Source organism: Cyrtonyx montezumae, unplaced genomic scaffold, assembly GCF_038088225.1.
Source record: "Cyrtonyx montezumae isolate F1298 unplaced genomic scaffold, pur_monq_1.0 scaffold_17, whole genome shotgun sequence".
Lineage (NCBI taxonomy): Eukaryota > Metazoa > Chordata > Aves > Galliformes > Odontophoridae > Cyrtonyx > Cyrtonyx montezumae.
In genome coordinates this window covers 525,716-540,096 of record NW_027071903.1, presented here as the reverse complement: position 1 = coordinate 540,096, position 14,381 = coordinate 525,716, and the positions used below count along the sequence as shown (strand labels likewise).

Genomic DNA, 14,381 nt, shown 5'->3' with positions numbered 1-14,381 from the left:
TGCTCCTGACCTCTCTGTGCTTATCTGACACGTCTGCAAAATTCTCTTTGACCCAATTACAATTCTGAATTGTAATTCAGAACAGAAGTATGTCAGATGCACTGTGGTCAACTCTTTGCTTTCAGAGCAGGTAAGGGCTGCAGGCACCAGGACTGCTTTACATGTAAGGCAGCATTTGGTTCTCCCAATAGCACCGAGATGGCGAGAGCTCAGAGCCTCACACTGAGGATTAAGAGAGCTCCTCAGTATAGGGTTGTTGTTGCAGGGAAGGTAGAAGAAATACAGTGTCCGAGAACTGTTCTTGAAAAACATTTATTTCCATAATGGGTTTATAGCACTGACTTCCAAGCCTCAGCACAACAGTTTCCCCCTACACGTAAATTCTGAGGTTACCTTCGATGGAATAAAGAAAGCAAGCCGTGCAGGGCAGCCCCCAAACCGACAGCTTGGTACCAAACAAACCATTCCCAGCTCATCTCTGAGCCTGCACTGCTGGGCATCTCATGGGTGGGACAGAGCTCCTGCTCCACCCCTCGCTCAGGGGTCAGTGCCTGCGGCCCCACATCGCCCCACATCGCCCCACATCGTGAGGCTGTGGGGGGAACTGCAGGGATGGGCTCACGGGCGCAGACGGCCGCGAGGATTCAGCGTTTGTGCGGACGTTTAAAAGGAAATGTCACCTCCTGAGCCCCAGCGTTTGGAAAGTCAAATACAAACCCAAAGTACACAAAAGAGTGAACAAATGTCCAGACGTTTCTAAGCCCCCCCCCCCCCTCCCAATTTACTGTGCCATGATACCTCCAAAAAAGAACAAAGCCCCCACATTCGGATCGCGTTGGATCTTATTTTTAAGAGGAAGGGGTAGAGATGTAGCACGTAGCGTAGCAACTGTCAAGCAGTGTTTAAGGCAAATTTATTCCCATTTATTAAGAGATGAAGGTTTGCTGTTCGCTCGCTTTGCTTTTTAAGCTGCTAGATCACTTCTGAGCTGGACGCTGAAGCTTGGACAACTGAATCAAAGTTGGAGTGCACTCAACTCGTGTTGACCTGAGCCTAGATCAGACAAAAATATCATTCCCCAAAGTATCAGTGAGAACAAATTAGAAAAAAAAAAACAAAACACACAAAGAAAAGGATCGATGATCACAACTCCCCCAGAAGTTTCTCCCCTCAGAGACCAGGTTGAGCCCAGCTAAATAAAACACACACGCACGCATGCAGACGAAGGAGGATGCGATGGCAAGCTGCTACAAACACAGTGCTGAATATGGACCAAAGCAGAACAAAGCCTAAATTCCACAGACACGAGAACATGGAAAGAGTTATGATTAAAAAAAACATGGGGGAGGGGGAGAGGAACAAAAACAAAACCCCAGAGAGGAATGTTTGATGAGATGGAATGGAAAATAGAAGTCCGCTGTGTTCAGAGAAAGGGGTGTGCACACAGAAAGCTGGGGGCTCAGCTGCCTCATCTCTCAGCTGTGTTAGTTTGCTGTGCCTTCCCCCTCCCTTGGAGATCCGGGTGTTGGTGCCAGGAGGTTCCCGTGGTTACTCAGTCTGTGCGTCGTAGTTAGCCCCCCCAGCCTTCTTCAGCTCGTTCTTGATGTAGTCCTCATCCAGCTCTTTGTGGTCGCTGATCACAAATTCTTTGGCAAAGTTCTGCAAGAGGTAAAGAAAAAGCCTGTAAAATAGAGGACGAGTGTCCAAGGGCTTGTACAGCAATGCTCCATCCCTGGAGGTGCTGGACGGGCTGCACGGCCCTGGGCAGCCAGCCCACAGCAGGGGCTTGGAGCTGAATGATCTGTAAGGTCCCTTCCAACCTAAGCCATTCTATGATTCTGTGACTTAAGAGTGAGATTTAAGATTTTATGTGTCTGCTTCTTCAGGCACCGACTGCAGGAGCTGATCCTGCCCTGTGCAGCAGCTCGTCCTAGTGAGAAGTGCACAGAGAGGTTAGGACTCGCTCCAAAGGTGGAAACTCAAAAGCTGAAAGCTGCCACAAACCTTCAGCATGGCTTTGGGCATGTTACCAGCCCTGCTGGTGCCCCAGTGCTTTTTGAGAGCCTTTCTCCTAAAAAAAATAAGCCAGCCCTACAGCACGCTGCAGTGCCATGGCCCCAAATGGAGGGAGGATGCTCTGATTAGAGGCAGAGCAGTGTGCAGATGGTACCAACATCATGTAAGTCTACTTCAGTAGATTTACTGACCTGTCCTTTGAACTATCTGATTCACATCATGGCCAAAACCAAGATATTGTCCTAGAAAGGCTTTGTTAATAGGCTCCAGAGTGCTCTGTGGTCTAATGATCCCAAGTGACCTTTAAGGACACACTGTTAATGCACTGTGCTCTGCAGAGCAGCTTGCTGGCTGCTTGAAGGCTCTTTGCAGCATGTGAGAGCTAGGAAAGCCCTTGGCAGCATTGCTGCTATGTAAGGTTGCAAACAGAGGAAACCTTTCTCAAAATGGATCTCTGTGACCAGGACTGCACAGTGCCTATAGCAGAGAGAGGGTTTCTAATTGGTTTCAGACCCTCAGCCATGAGAGAGCTGTTTCTTTGGCAGTCTCGAGGGTCTCTGTTTGGGACTGCAGTTGGGTAAAGGAGGGGGTGGAGAAGGATGCAGCTTGAAAGAGCCCCAGCACCTCTTTCATGCAGTGGAAAAATGGAAGGGAAAGCAAAGCAGCTCCCTCCCCCTGCTAGAGCCCACGCTGCACTGATCCTGTTTCACACCATAGGAAATCCTCACTGCTGAAGGGATACTTAGGGGAAAAAAAAAAGGCTTATAGTGGCTAGGAGGAGCCTTGCCTGTTCTGCTTCAGCCTCTGTTCAGCTTTTCTGGTGTGAGAATGGACAGATGTTACAGGTACTCATCCATGTCTTAACAGAGTTCAGGCGAAATGGGAAATTATTTAGGAAAAATAAATCATTTACTGGGACTGTGTGGCTTCAGTGCTAGCTTTAGTGACAACTGAGTCAGGCCCATAACATTCCTGAAAAACGTATTTTATATAGCAGGGAGGGTTTCCTTCAATGCCCAGTCTGCAGAATTAAGCAGGATCTGAATTCAGGCTGCAAGTCCGCTCATGTATGACCAGAGGGGAGCTATGTCATAGGCACCAGCAGTTATCATTGCTCAAATACTGGACACTTCTCAGCTGGACACTCACGCAGACGATTCCTGGGTGATGCCCTGTGGGTGTCAGCCACCATTTCATGTCAGTGCCACTGGGACACGTCTCCACGTTGGAACAGTCCCCCCAGCAGTTGGCCAGATGGGTTATGTTCCCGGCCACTCTACAATATCCTCTTAGCTGATGGGGCCACTTCTTGTGCCAGATTTGTGCCCTCACAGAGCAATCTGGGTCACTGCTATAAATAACACGACTTTATTCCTTTCTGTTGGCAGGTGCTGCAGGGGCTCCTTTGGTTCTTGGCCCCCGTTCTCCCCCCACTGAGGCATCCCATCGAGCCTGGCCCCAAGGGAGGAGGTGCCTGGGGTGAGTTCACTGCCTAGCACTCCTGACTTCAGGATCGTGCTTGTCCTTTCTCCAGCCACAGCCCCTCTCACTGCTCTGAATGAGCCCTCTGGGGCTGAGCTTTGTAAAGATTTGTTCAGGGCACAAATCATGCGATGAAGGGAGGCGTGTAAGTGCTCTAAGAATGCTGAAAGCATCTGGTGACTCCTGTACCGTCAGGGCAAGAAGACTGTGGCTCTCAGACTGGAGACCAAACACTTAGGGTCAACAGCAGCACTCTCCAGCCGAGGGCCATCCTCTTACCCAGAGTTCACTCTTTTTTTTTTTCTTTGTCCCTGCTGAAAATGCCCGAATAAAAACCAACTCCCAGCTGATTTAACTGGGTCTGATGTTAGCTGAACCAGGCAATGGTCCCTATTCGTTGTGACTGTCATCCACAGCTATTTATAACTGATCACAGCAAACTGCCTCTGACAAAGCACCAGAAAAGATCGGAGCTTGGAGCAGCTAGCAGCAGTGCCAGCACGGACTTCAGTCAGCTTTCTGCTCTACCACCAGATTTTCCTTATGCCCCTAAGAGCTTCTTTCTCTTAGGGGTGGGGAAAGTCCCTGGTGTCTCTTCTCTCACACACACCATTATCTAATGCCTCTCTAGTGAATTGCAGAATGCCTGCAGCTGCCTAAGGCATTGCCTAGCTCTGACGCCTGAACCCTCTGCTTTGCAGACCAGCATCTTCATTTCACCTCCCCTACTTCCTTTTCTCCTCCCCCTACCCCCAAGCTTTTTACAACCACAGCAAGCCCTGCAAGTGAATCCCAGCCTTTGTGTTCACAGCAGCCACCAGCAGCCCGCCGATAACCGGAACAATGACGGCATTTATCACTCGCACAGCGCCGGTAACCACAGCGCGATGCTTTGCCTCTTCAATCACTGAACGCGACATAAAAAGTGCGATTTACACATGGCTCTTCAATGTACCGACCTAGCACTGGCTTCCCTTTGTGCCCGAGTAGCAGAGGGTTACAGCTCAGCAATGCATCCCCGTGTGCCGCTGCGGAGAGAAAGGGCTCTGATCACGCAGGGAGGGTCACGAAAGCAGAGCCTGCATCCCTCCCTGGGAGGTGTGAGATTTGTGCAGCAAGCTCTGTCCAGCCTTTCTCTCCCAGACAACTTTTAAAGAGGAAAACAAAAGGGTGGGATAGATTTTCTGCCTAATCCAGGCTCTCAGTGTTTAGCATATGGGGCCATAAAATTTCCCTGAGCCAGCCAAGGGAAAATGTGCCTGATGCAGATACTGTACCAAAAAGGTCTGCGGAGGCCCTTATAAATCCCAGCATGGGCAGGCCTGCAGCCAGGAGGAAAATCCTTGTTATCATCTATAGACACAGGAGTCCTTAGCACTGAGGGATGCTGCCAGGTAGTCAAGCAGCTTCCTGCTGTTTTTATTTACACTGGCCTTGCTGTGGCCTCTGCTGATGCTCAAAATCCTCAGACCCATTCTGCTTAATGTCACTGCTCCCATCCATTGGACATCTCGTTTCCCATGCAGAAGCAGTACAGAGGAGCTGACATCGTCCACGTTTCTCTTCCAGCGTGGTGTGAGTCCTAGACCTGAGGTCATGTAGGAAAATGAGAAATGTGCTATGGCTGCAGCAAAGGTATGTTGTAGCAGGGCTCCCCTGAGCACAAGGAGAGCTACAAGGTTACACACTGCAATACAGCACCACTGTCCTCCACTCTGGCTGCTCTGGCTGCACCCAGCCCGGTGCTGCAATCAGCTATTGGAGTCCAAACCATCAGCAAAACTCCTCTCTTCCACTTTACACCTTGCCAGCTTTTACACGCATCATTTCCAGCCACTGGGAGAAGCCAGCTCTAACCTCTGGCAAACACATCTCACAGCAATGGAAACTGCATTTCAGCTGATCTGCAAATTCTTCCTACTCGTGCTGCATCCCACTGGGGAAGTCACAGGGCAGAGCTTCAGATGTGGGGAGATGGGGCGCTGCTTAAAGAAGTTACTTCAGTTACTTATAAAGTCACCACCTTCTCTAGGCCAGGAGTAGGAGTTGTTGTACATCCCTACCCTCTTGGTATGGTCATTAAAGGAACCCAGAAGAGAAAAAACTGTCAAACTATGACTCAGTTTGCCTTCCCAGCAGTACCTCATATGAATCTGATTTTCTGATTGCCTGTAAAAAAAAAAACTTACTAAATAATTTTCTGTTTAGGCCACCATACTAACATGAGAAACCCTGTGCACATACACGGAGTAAGGTATGGTCTATTTGCCCATAATGTGAGGACAGTAACCCCTAAGTGTGTCCTCCATCATGGGCAGTGCAGTGAGGAGCCCAGGAGGAAAGAGAAGGGTTGGCAACAAAGATCTGACCGTGAGCTCCAGAGCAGGAGCTCAGCAACCTTGTTGACATCACTGAAGTCGGGCAAATTCCTCACTGAAAATAACAATGAATAAAATGCCCTGAATATTTGCTCACAGAAGTGGAACTGTTTTACTTTGAATATGATTTATGCAAATAATTGAGCACGTGATTTTGTGGGGGCAGGAGCACTGGAGAAAAGAGAGAGGAGTCCAAAGGAGTGGAAAATAAAGCAAAGTGACAAAGGTTGTTCAGCCCCTTTGCAGAAACAGCTCTGCAGGTGAAGTCAATCCCATCAGGAAGAGCTGCACGCTACCTAATGAAGGGTTAAAATCTCCTGGTAGGAAGCAGTGAAGGGAAACATGTTTGTGGAGAGGAAGCAACACTCCAAGAAACAAAGAGCTGCTTTCAGTCCTTCAGCCTTTCCATGCCAACCCTTCCATGGCAGCACTACCACTCCCAGCCCTGCAACCATGGGGCCTGGGCTTGTCCTTAATTAAGGAAAGCACCATCATCCCATCCCTCTGCCTCTCCCCAGAGGCCTGGCTCTCCTGGACTTAAACCCACGGTTGCCAGGTTGGACCTTGCAGGAATTTTTATGGCTGAATTGCACCTCGTGCTAGCAGGTGTTGATAGCCATGTAGAGCAGTTCGTAACAGCCTTCAGTTCTGGGCTCAGCCCAACCTGCCCGTGTCTCCTGAGCCTCTGGGATAAAGGAGGTCACAACAACAGCCCTCGGAGCAGAGGGGGTCTCCTGTGCTAATGCTGAATGGGCCATGGCTGTGCACGTAAAGAAGGCAAAAGGCAGAGGCGTCCAGGAACATGAAAGAGGAGTTCAAGACCAGCTTTGGATGATCTCCTTTGTAACCAAGCAGAAAATATACCCAGAGCCTTTCTGTTCAGCTGGTATCTGCTGGCAGCTGGGTGCAGCCCTGGCACGACAGCTCGTGGCTCTGTGTACTCTTTCAGCTGAAGTCATCCTGGGCTTACTCTTTTATCAAATAAGTTCGTTGGCTGGAAGTTCTGCTCCCCATCCTGCCCTTATTTCCAGCCTTCTCGCAGATGAACTGCTTGGACCAAGTCACAAGGCTGGACTTGAGAAAATAAATGGCTGTGGAAAGTGCTAGTCAGTGTTCCTTAACTGCAAAATGCATTATTTTTTCTGCAATTAAAAAAACCCACAAAAGCAGTAAATGCACGGCCCCACTTTCCAACACCATCGAAGAGGCAATAAGGATAATCCCAAATAAGGAAGACCTGATTCTTACCTAGTACTTATCAGGGGAAATACAGTTATTTGTACCTGATGAGATCCATCCCTGTAATTTTATAGATATTGCAGCTAAAAATCAATTGTTCCTTTCTTCCTAAGAGATCTTCTGGCAGCCCCCTCTGCTGAGTGGCAGCACTGCTTCCCAGCCACCTCCCCACAGCCCTCCCAGCTCCTGCTCCCCCTTCCAGGGGAGGTATAGAAAAGCAAGAACAACGCAGTGCCTCTCCCTGCTCCACAATACAGCATCCCTGCTCATGTTGCAGTGTTCTTAACTCACACAAGTTACTGATCAAACATGAAACACGTGGAATTGCAAATAATGCGTAGCAGACCTGAGGGATGGCTCTGAGAACAGGAATGGATTGTCTGAACGTCCTTTAAAACTCTTGGTCTCATATGTGAGTCAGCCATTAGCACTCCATCATTTCCTCCCCAGTTGCAATAATGCAGTTTCAGCTGTTTCACAGGAGCAGAGATGTGCTGTCCTGGCTCTCAGGTATGGAAGTTTCTTTTCAGGAACTGCACAGTTGTTCTTTTGGGAGATTCTGTTATATTCCTCATGCTTCTTATCTAAACATTTCCTGAGGGAAATGACTGCAATGTTCAGCTGGCTCTCCTGCTGCAGCAAGAATGACCAGTTTATTAGGAATTGAGCAGCTGCCCTGTGCCTCGCTGACAGAGCTAATCCTATTTCAAATACTTCTTCCGAATACCAGTGCTAGACATGAGCATCTCCTCTGCCTTCCCAGCAGCAGCTCTCTGCAGCCTCCTGCCTTTCACTTCTCTCTGGTAGCTGTTTGCCTTCCCTCGCTTTGACAGAGCTTGGAAACATTGCTGGGGCAGCCAAATTCAGGCACAGTCCTTCTGAGGTGTGCACTGAGAACATTTCTCTTCTTCCCTGCTATGCCCACAGCCAAACAGAAGACCATTCAGACCCAGTTAGCTCCTAAAAGCTGTTGGTTAATTGGTACTGCAGGGACCTCAGGCTCCATTTGATTGTGTCTCTGCTGTGCAGAGACAAAAGGCCTCAACAGAACAGTTTAAAAATGGACATGGATCTTTCTGCCTCAACTTAATAATGCTTTGTTCTCTACCACTTGACAGTATGCCATTTTCTTATCAAGGAAAGAGATGGGAAACAGCAGTGACGCAGAGGGAAGCACACATTCCCTCCTCTGGTAATAATTAAGACAGCCTAAAGTTCAAAGGCGCTTCTTTATGCCTGAGTTCCTGAAGGGCAGCTGTCAAGCCCTCCTGGTAAGAAGACAGGCAACAGGAAACTGTCTTCTTTTTAATTAATCACTACGATGAAGCGTGACCCAGTGCTTCCCCCTCTCTCACCTCCTGCTGATGCTGGCAGAGCTATAAGCAATGAGAAGTGGCCAAGGAGAGGTTTACCTGTACTACTTCTTTGACCAGAGTCTTGTCGGTCCCGGTTTTGGCTCTCTGCAGGCCGCTGACATCCTCTCCAATCCAAGTGATGAGGGCAAACTTGACTCGTTTGCTCATGGCATCGCCGGTGGTGAATCGCACAAAGCCAAACAATCGAACATCATCTGGAGGGACAAAGCAACAGGAATGAAGTGCTTCAAAGCAGAAACATCCCATCCCCCAATGCTTTCTGGAGTGAGATTGTTGCTCCCAAATCAAACTTCCCGCTCAGATGCCCCCATTACCGGCAAGTACACGAAACCTAAGGTGAGCATCCTGCTCCTGACAGTAAATCCTCTTGCCAAGATTGATTAGAGCCGTGAACGAACTGACAGCCAGGGAATACCCAAGGTGAAGAGAGACAGTAAACCCCCAAACGTTACTATTAACAGTTCTATGGAAAAAAAGACTTTGCTTTCCCAGATGTGATGAGAAAGGAGGCCACGCTTCGCTACGAGCTGTACTGGGTTCCTATGGGAATGCAGTGCTGGAAGGCACTTTAATGTCACCAAGTACCATCCCCTACAGCTCTGTAACCGTGTCACAGCCCTTCTCATGGACTGATGACTTTCCACCTTGAGTGTGGAGGTGTTTGATCCCTCCTCCTCCTACCAAATGCTGTTACAGAGCCCAAAGCCTGCTCTGGAATCTACTCCTTCACAATAAAGGTAACACAAAAATAGAATGAATGCAAAGAGTCCGATGTTCTCCAGCATCGCAACACAGGAAGGATGTAGCAGGGATCCATCTGTCAGTATGAACCCAGGGATCACTGGCAGCAGCAGGATTTGCTTCTCAGTGGAGTTTCCCATCCTGTCTGAAAGCAGCTTGATCAGTGGCAGCAGCCAGAGCCCCTCCCAGCAGCTCCATGGGACTCAGCGTCCGAACAGCCCCAGTATGTTTAATGAGCAACTGCAGGTTAGATGTGGGCTCTGAGCCACTGCCCTGCCTGGGGCAGGTTGCCAATGCACTCAGTGCAGACTTCCAACACACGATGCTTTGAGTGTGCCAGCGTGAGACTGCAGCGGCCGTGGAGCTCCTGAGCAGATGCAGACGAAGCCAAGAGGGAAAGTGAATGAGAGCCCTCAGCCATCAGCCTGTCTCCTTTCCTAACAGGACCACAAGGACAGGTGTGGGCTCAGACCTGGTTCTGTGAACCTCCAGCTGATCAGAATCCCCAAGCAGAAGCAGTTATGTTTCACAATGAGTCCGAAGCTTGTTCTGAGAGATAACGGGATCAAAGTGGGAATTATTTTATGCTGCCAGATTTCCACTTTCACAGTTAATGGGCTCTGCCCTGTCTGATCACCTCGCTGTGCTGGGAGCCATCAGTGCCAGCTCTGCTCAGAACCTCAGGGCAATAATATTGCTCCTCCCCACCAAAAAATGGAACTTTGCTGGATGTGGAGGGAATCCATCAAACCACAGAGACAGCAAGTTTCCTCTGCAGGAGGAAATCCTGCCTAGCTCTACACAACCACCTTCCTCATCACTCAGCCACGGATTTCAGGGCAGAGAGAAGCAATTAAAGGATATTATTAATAGAGCTGGGCAGAACGGAAATAGCAGCTGTACTTGAGAAGATCTCACAAGTTACACACAGCAGAAATTAACCGTAATTCCTACCAATATCACTATTCCCTTAAGTACAGTTGCACAGCAAGGCAAGAGGGCTACACAAACAATGGGAAGTACAACAGATGCCTTAATGAACTTCGGTGATTGTTTTCCTCCAGCCCCCATACGAGGCAGGACTTCCCAAACACTCCGACTGAAGTGCCTTGGGCTGTAAACAAAGCTTGATTTCCTTGATGCCATTCTCCTCCTTGATGTCTCTTCTCTCCTGTGCCAGCCCTTCTCTGACCTGCTGCCATGTCCTCAAGCACTGTTACAAGACATTGGTGTAACCTACGTATCCTACAGTGCAATCTTGGTGATCTTTCAGATCTCAACTCCTAAATGTTATGCGCAGGCCAGGGTTTATAGGGCAACCAACACAGCATGCGTTTGCAGCAGCAGCAGCTAGTTCCATTTCTATTTTCTTCCTAATTCTCTATGCCAACCAGGAACGATTTTATAGGGTATTTATTTCAGCCCACGGATTTTCAGTTCCTCCTTGCACTGAATGCACAGCATGCTTTTGGTCTGATCTCTTCAGACACATGAATAACGATCCCATTTCATGCTGTCACTGCAATTATTTATCTGCGCTGGGGCCTTCCAAAGAAAAAGCTCATTATTTCTTTTGTCAGAGATGCATTGAGAAACAAGTGCTCACATGCAGCACGGAGGAAAGAGGCTTCCCATCTCTCTACTACTTCATGGCAGGATGAAAAAATGAAGGGATTAAAATAAACTGCAGCTGGAGATGGCACGATGCTCTGCTGCTCTGCAGTATGGGAGGTGAACCCAGCCGTCCACGCGCTCAGGGATTACTGATGCACCCAAAAGTTGAGGCGGATGTTCCTGCCCGGTGGTTTGTGTTGGTGTCTCAGTTGTAAGTCATCCTGCTCTTCCCAGAGACAGCAGCACCAGCCCGGTCATGAAACTTAAAAAACTCAGGATTCTCAACATCCTTCCGTACAGTGACCTTCAACTCTTATCTGGGTGTCTGGCTCCAAATTCAGCAGCCCAGCGTTTTGCTCCCAAGTGTGCTCATGTCCATGTGGTGCTGAACACCAAATGAAAGCTACGCCTGGACCCACGCCATCTGCAGAGGCAAAAGCTGTGACTGTGAAGTAAAATGGATCAAAAGCCCTGAATTAAGTCCTTGTTTAGTGCCGAGGTAATCTGTGCTGCTAAACCCAACCAAAACAGTCCTCAGCCAGAAGAGGCAGGGGGTGTCTACGCTGTGTTTAATGACCCTGACACGATTAATGCCCTCAACTTATGGTCTCCAGACTCTCTGGGTCAGCCAAAGGCCAGCACAGTCACGTAGGCTGGTCCTTACACAGGAGGAAGTGGCACCAGCAGCCACCTCTAATCTCCTAATAAGGACGTGACTGTGTCAGTGGTTTAAAGCAGCCTGATGGGTTTAGTTCAGAAAAGCCTCGAGGGGTGTTCACACCTCTGGGCTGCCTTTGGAGGACAGAGAAGGCTAAAGCAGTGCCTACAGCCTCACAGCCCAAGTGTCTCTGTCATCCTGTGGCCTCGTACAGACATGAAAATACTTCAGGTATGCAGTACCTTGAAGTTTTCTGCCAGTACAAACAGCTTAGGAAGATAAAGCCCCCACCCCAGGACACGTGGCACGGTTCATGCACAACAGCTATCTGGGAGCAGAGCCCCATGGCTGATCAGCCCCACCTGCACTGCCTTCCTTCAGCAGCACAGCACGGGGCTGCGCAGGGCTGGCTCCTAACGTGGCCTTCTTCAGCAGACTCAGCCATGGGCCGCAGGAAAAGAAAAGTGGGGAGAAAAATGGACAAGTGCAGCACCTCCCAGGTTCTGCCACCACACGAGGCAGACATCCAGCACAGGCAGACGTCCTCCAGAGCCGTACAAAGGGCCGCCTTGGGCTCAGAGCCATGTGAATGGCACTTGGTGGCACTGCACGCTGAGCGTTCCCATTCCAGCTCGCGCTCTCACCTTCAACCACCAAATGATGCTCAGCTCCTACCAAAGGCAGCTGCAGCACTCTGCGGCTTTGGGGACAGTGTTCTTCACAAAACAGGAACTGGAAACGAGGAAGGAAGTTCATTCTGATGTCAGGGTTTTGAATCCTTGAATCGTGTTTTCTGAAGTTGTTCGCAGCGGGGGCAGCTCTTGTCCCCTCCAGCAAAATGCAGAAGGAGCTGAGGTAGCACCAGGAGGGAAGAGATGCAGCAGCAGGAGGGCATCATATCCAGCAGCCCTTCCCAGCCCTTCCTACTCCTTCTCAGTGACTCTGTTCCAGTAGAAATATTGCAAGCAGCTCTCGTCTGTAGTAGCATTTGGCACCTTTCTTCCAGATGGGAAGGAAAGCTACAACTGCTGCATGAGCCCTGTTCTCAGTCTCATGGTGCATGAGAAAAGAGCTGAAGGAAGAGAACCCAGCAGCTGTGAGGGACTGAGCTGCACACACATGGGCCACCTCTGCTGCCCTTCACTTGACTCTTCCCATCATCACTACTGGGGCCAGCTTGACCACTTGGTCGATACCAATCAAAACTTCCATAAACTTCTATTTTAATACCTTGTTTTTCAAAGGTTTGTCACATGAAAACAACGGCAAGAAAACAAAACTGGCCATAACCCAAAGCATAATGCATGCCTCCATTAGTTGTTGTATGCATCCAACCCAGCGACTGCTCCCTGCCAAAGCCCCTCCCCCCCCCCACTTATCCACTCACTGCAAGTATTCCTGTGCTCTGGAGAAGAGGGGCAGAGGGAACCACTCCAGCAGGGGAAATAAACAGGGAAGGCTCCTCTGCAAGCCTCACAGCTCCAGAGGCACTGGAGACACTCAGTTATCTCAGCCACAGGAGGAGACAGAGAACACAGCCCTGATGCTGGTGCTGCTGACCTTCCAGGAAAACAACGCTGCGACAGCATCGTGCTGAACTGAATGTTTTTTGACCGACCAAACCCTGCTCTCATTTAAGTCACTGGAAGTCCTCCCAGTGGATGCAGCCAAGCCCTGGGGCCGGGAAGGCCCATGGAACATAACTTCCACGGACGTGGGGCTCTGCACACCTGGAGGAGGGAGAGATCAGAGGAAGTCAAATATTTGTCCATTTCCCTTTGGTTTTCCCCGGGCTTTGTTTCTGCCGCTGATAATCCGCATCCGACAGCTGGACATCCATCAGCTGCCACGTCTCAGCCCGGAGCCCCACGGGTGGGATGTGCAGTGCCACAGCCCACTGCTCCCACAGCATTGTTTGGGGCACAGCCACTTCTCAGATTTCATGCTCTTAAAATACCGGAGCGAGCCTTCTCCGTGAGGCAGCGTGAGCACCGGGAATGCAATCGACGCTTTTACTGCCAAATCAGCTGCAGGGCTGCGTTAGGGGCACCAAAACGGGACGGGTTGGGCACTTCACCACGAGGTCACGCTTTGAAAACGCAGCGCCAAACAATGGGACTCTCGCTGATCAAACCTTTTGTCCTGCTCGTGGCCGAGAAGCAATGAGTCGTGGTGCAAAGGGTGGGAAAAGCCCAAAGGAGCTGAAGTCTGAGGGTGAAACAAAGGAGCGTTTGGACTATGGACTTCAGAGCTCCGTGGTGGCAGGAAACCCGACCGGGCAGGACAGGGCAGGCAGGGGAAGCAGCACCGGTTCCCGTTCCCCCAAGTTTTCTCCCGTCTTTTCCCACCCCACAAAAGGCATCGGGACGGAGCTTACCTGTGCACTTCCTCTTAAAGGTTTCATAGTCCACCCCTTGGTCTCCGGGGACGATCGTGGAGCCGTTGTATTTAAACGTCACCCTTTGGGAAAGGGAAAAGAGAGGGGAAGGACGTGTTGGGAAGGAGGACAGAGAAGGGAGATGGCATTTAAAAGTCAGCCCTCGGGAAAGCAAAAGAGGAGCAGGGGAGGAACGTGTTCCCATACACATCCCCGGGGAAAGAGGAGCCGGGGAACAGAAGAGCATCGCTGCCCGTCCGGGGGATGCCGGCACCGCAGCACCTACCAGTTCACCTCGGTGGCATCGTCCCTGACGAGGTTGTACGCCTCCCTGCACGCCTCCTTGTCGATTTTGGTGGCCATGGGGACGTTCGGGGGAGCGGGCTGGCGGCCGCGGAGCGGCGCGGAGCTGGGGGCCTCCGCCGCTGCTGCAGCCGAGCCGAGCCGAGCCGAGCCGAGCCGAGCCGAGCCGAGCCGAGCCCGCTGCCGCCACCGGCCCG

General features: G+C 50.4%; 1 protein-coding gene across 1 annotated transcript; it reads right to left on the bottom strand.

Moving 5' to 3' along the window:
* Nucleotides 1-901: 901 nt before the first annotated feature.
* Nucleotides 902-14,381, bottom strand: COTL1 (coactosin like F-actin binding protein 1). Its single transcript, XM_065733099.1, has 4 exons — nt 14,168-14,381; nt 13,882-13,964; nt 8,528-8,685; nt 902-1,659 (listed from the first exon to the last, which is right to left on the bottom strand). Exons 1-4 carry the CDS (start codon nt 14,242-14,244, stop codon nt 1,549-1,551), a joined length of 429 nt encoding a protein of 142 aa, XP_065589171.1. The 5' UTR covers nt 14,245-14,381; the 3' UTR covers nt 902-1,548.

Coding starts and splice junctions, on each gene's coding strand:
- COTL1 (XM_065733099.1), bottom strand. CDS start 14,244: ATGGCCACCAAAATCGACAAGGAGGCGTGCAGGGAGGCGTACAACCTC. Junction 8,686..13,881: donor CTTTAAGAGGAAGTGCACAG/GTAAGCTCCGTC, acceptor TTGTCCCTCCAG/ATGATGTTCGATTGTTTGGC. Junction 1,660..8,527: donor TGGTCAAAGAAGTAGTACAG/GTAAACCTCTCC, acceptor TACCTCTTGCAG/AACTTTGCCAAAGAATTTGT.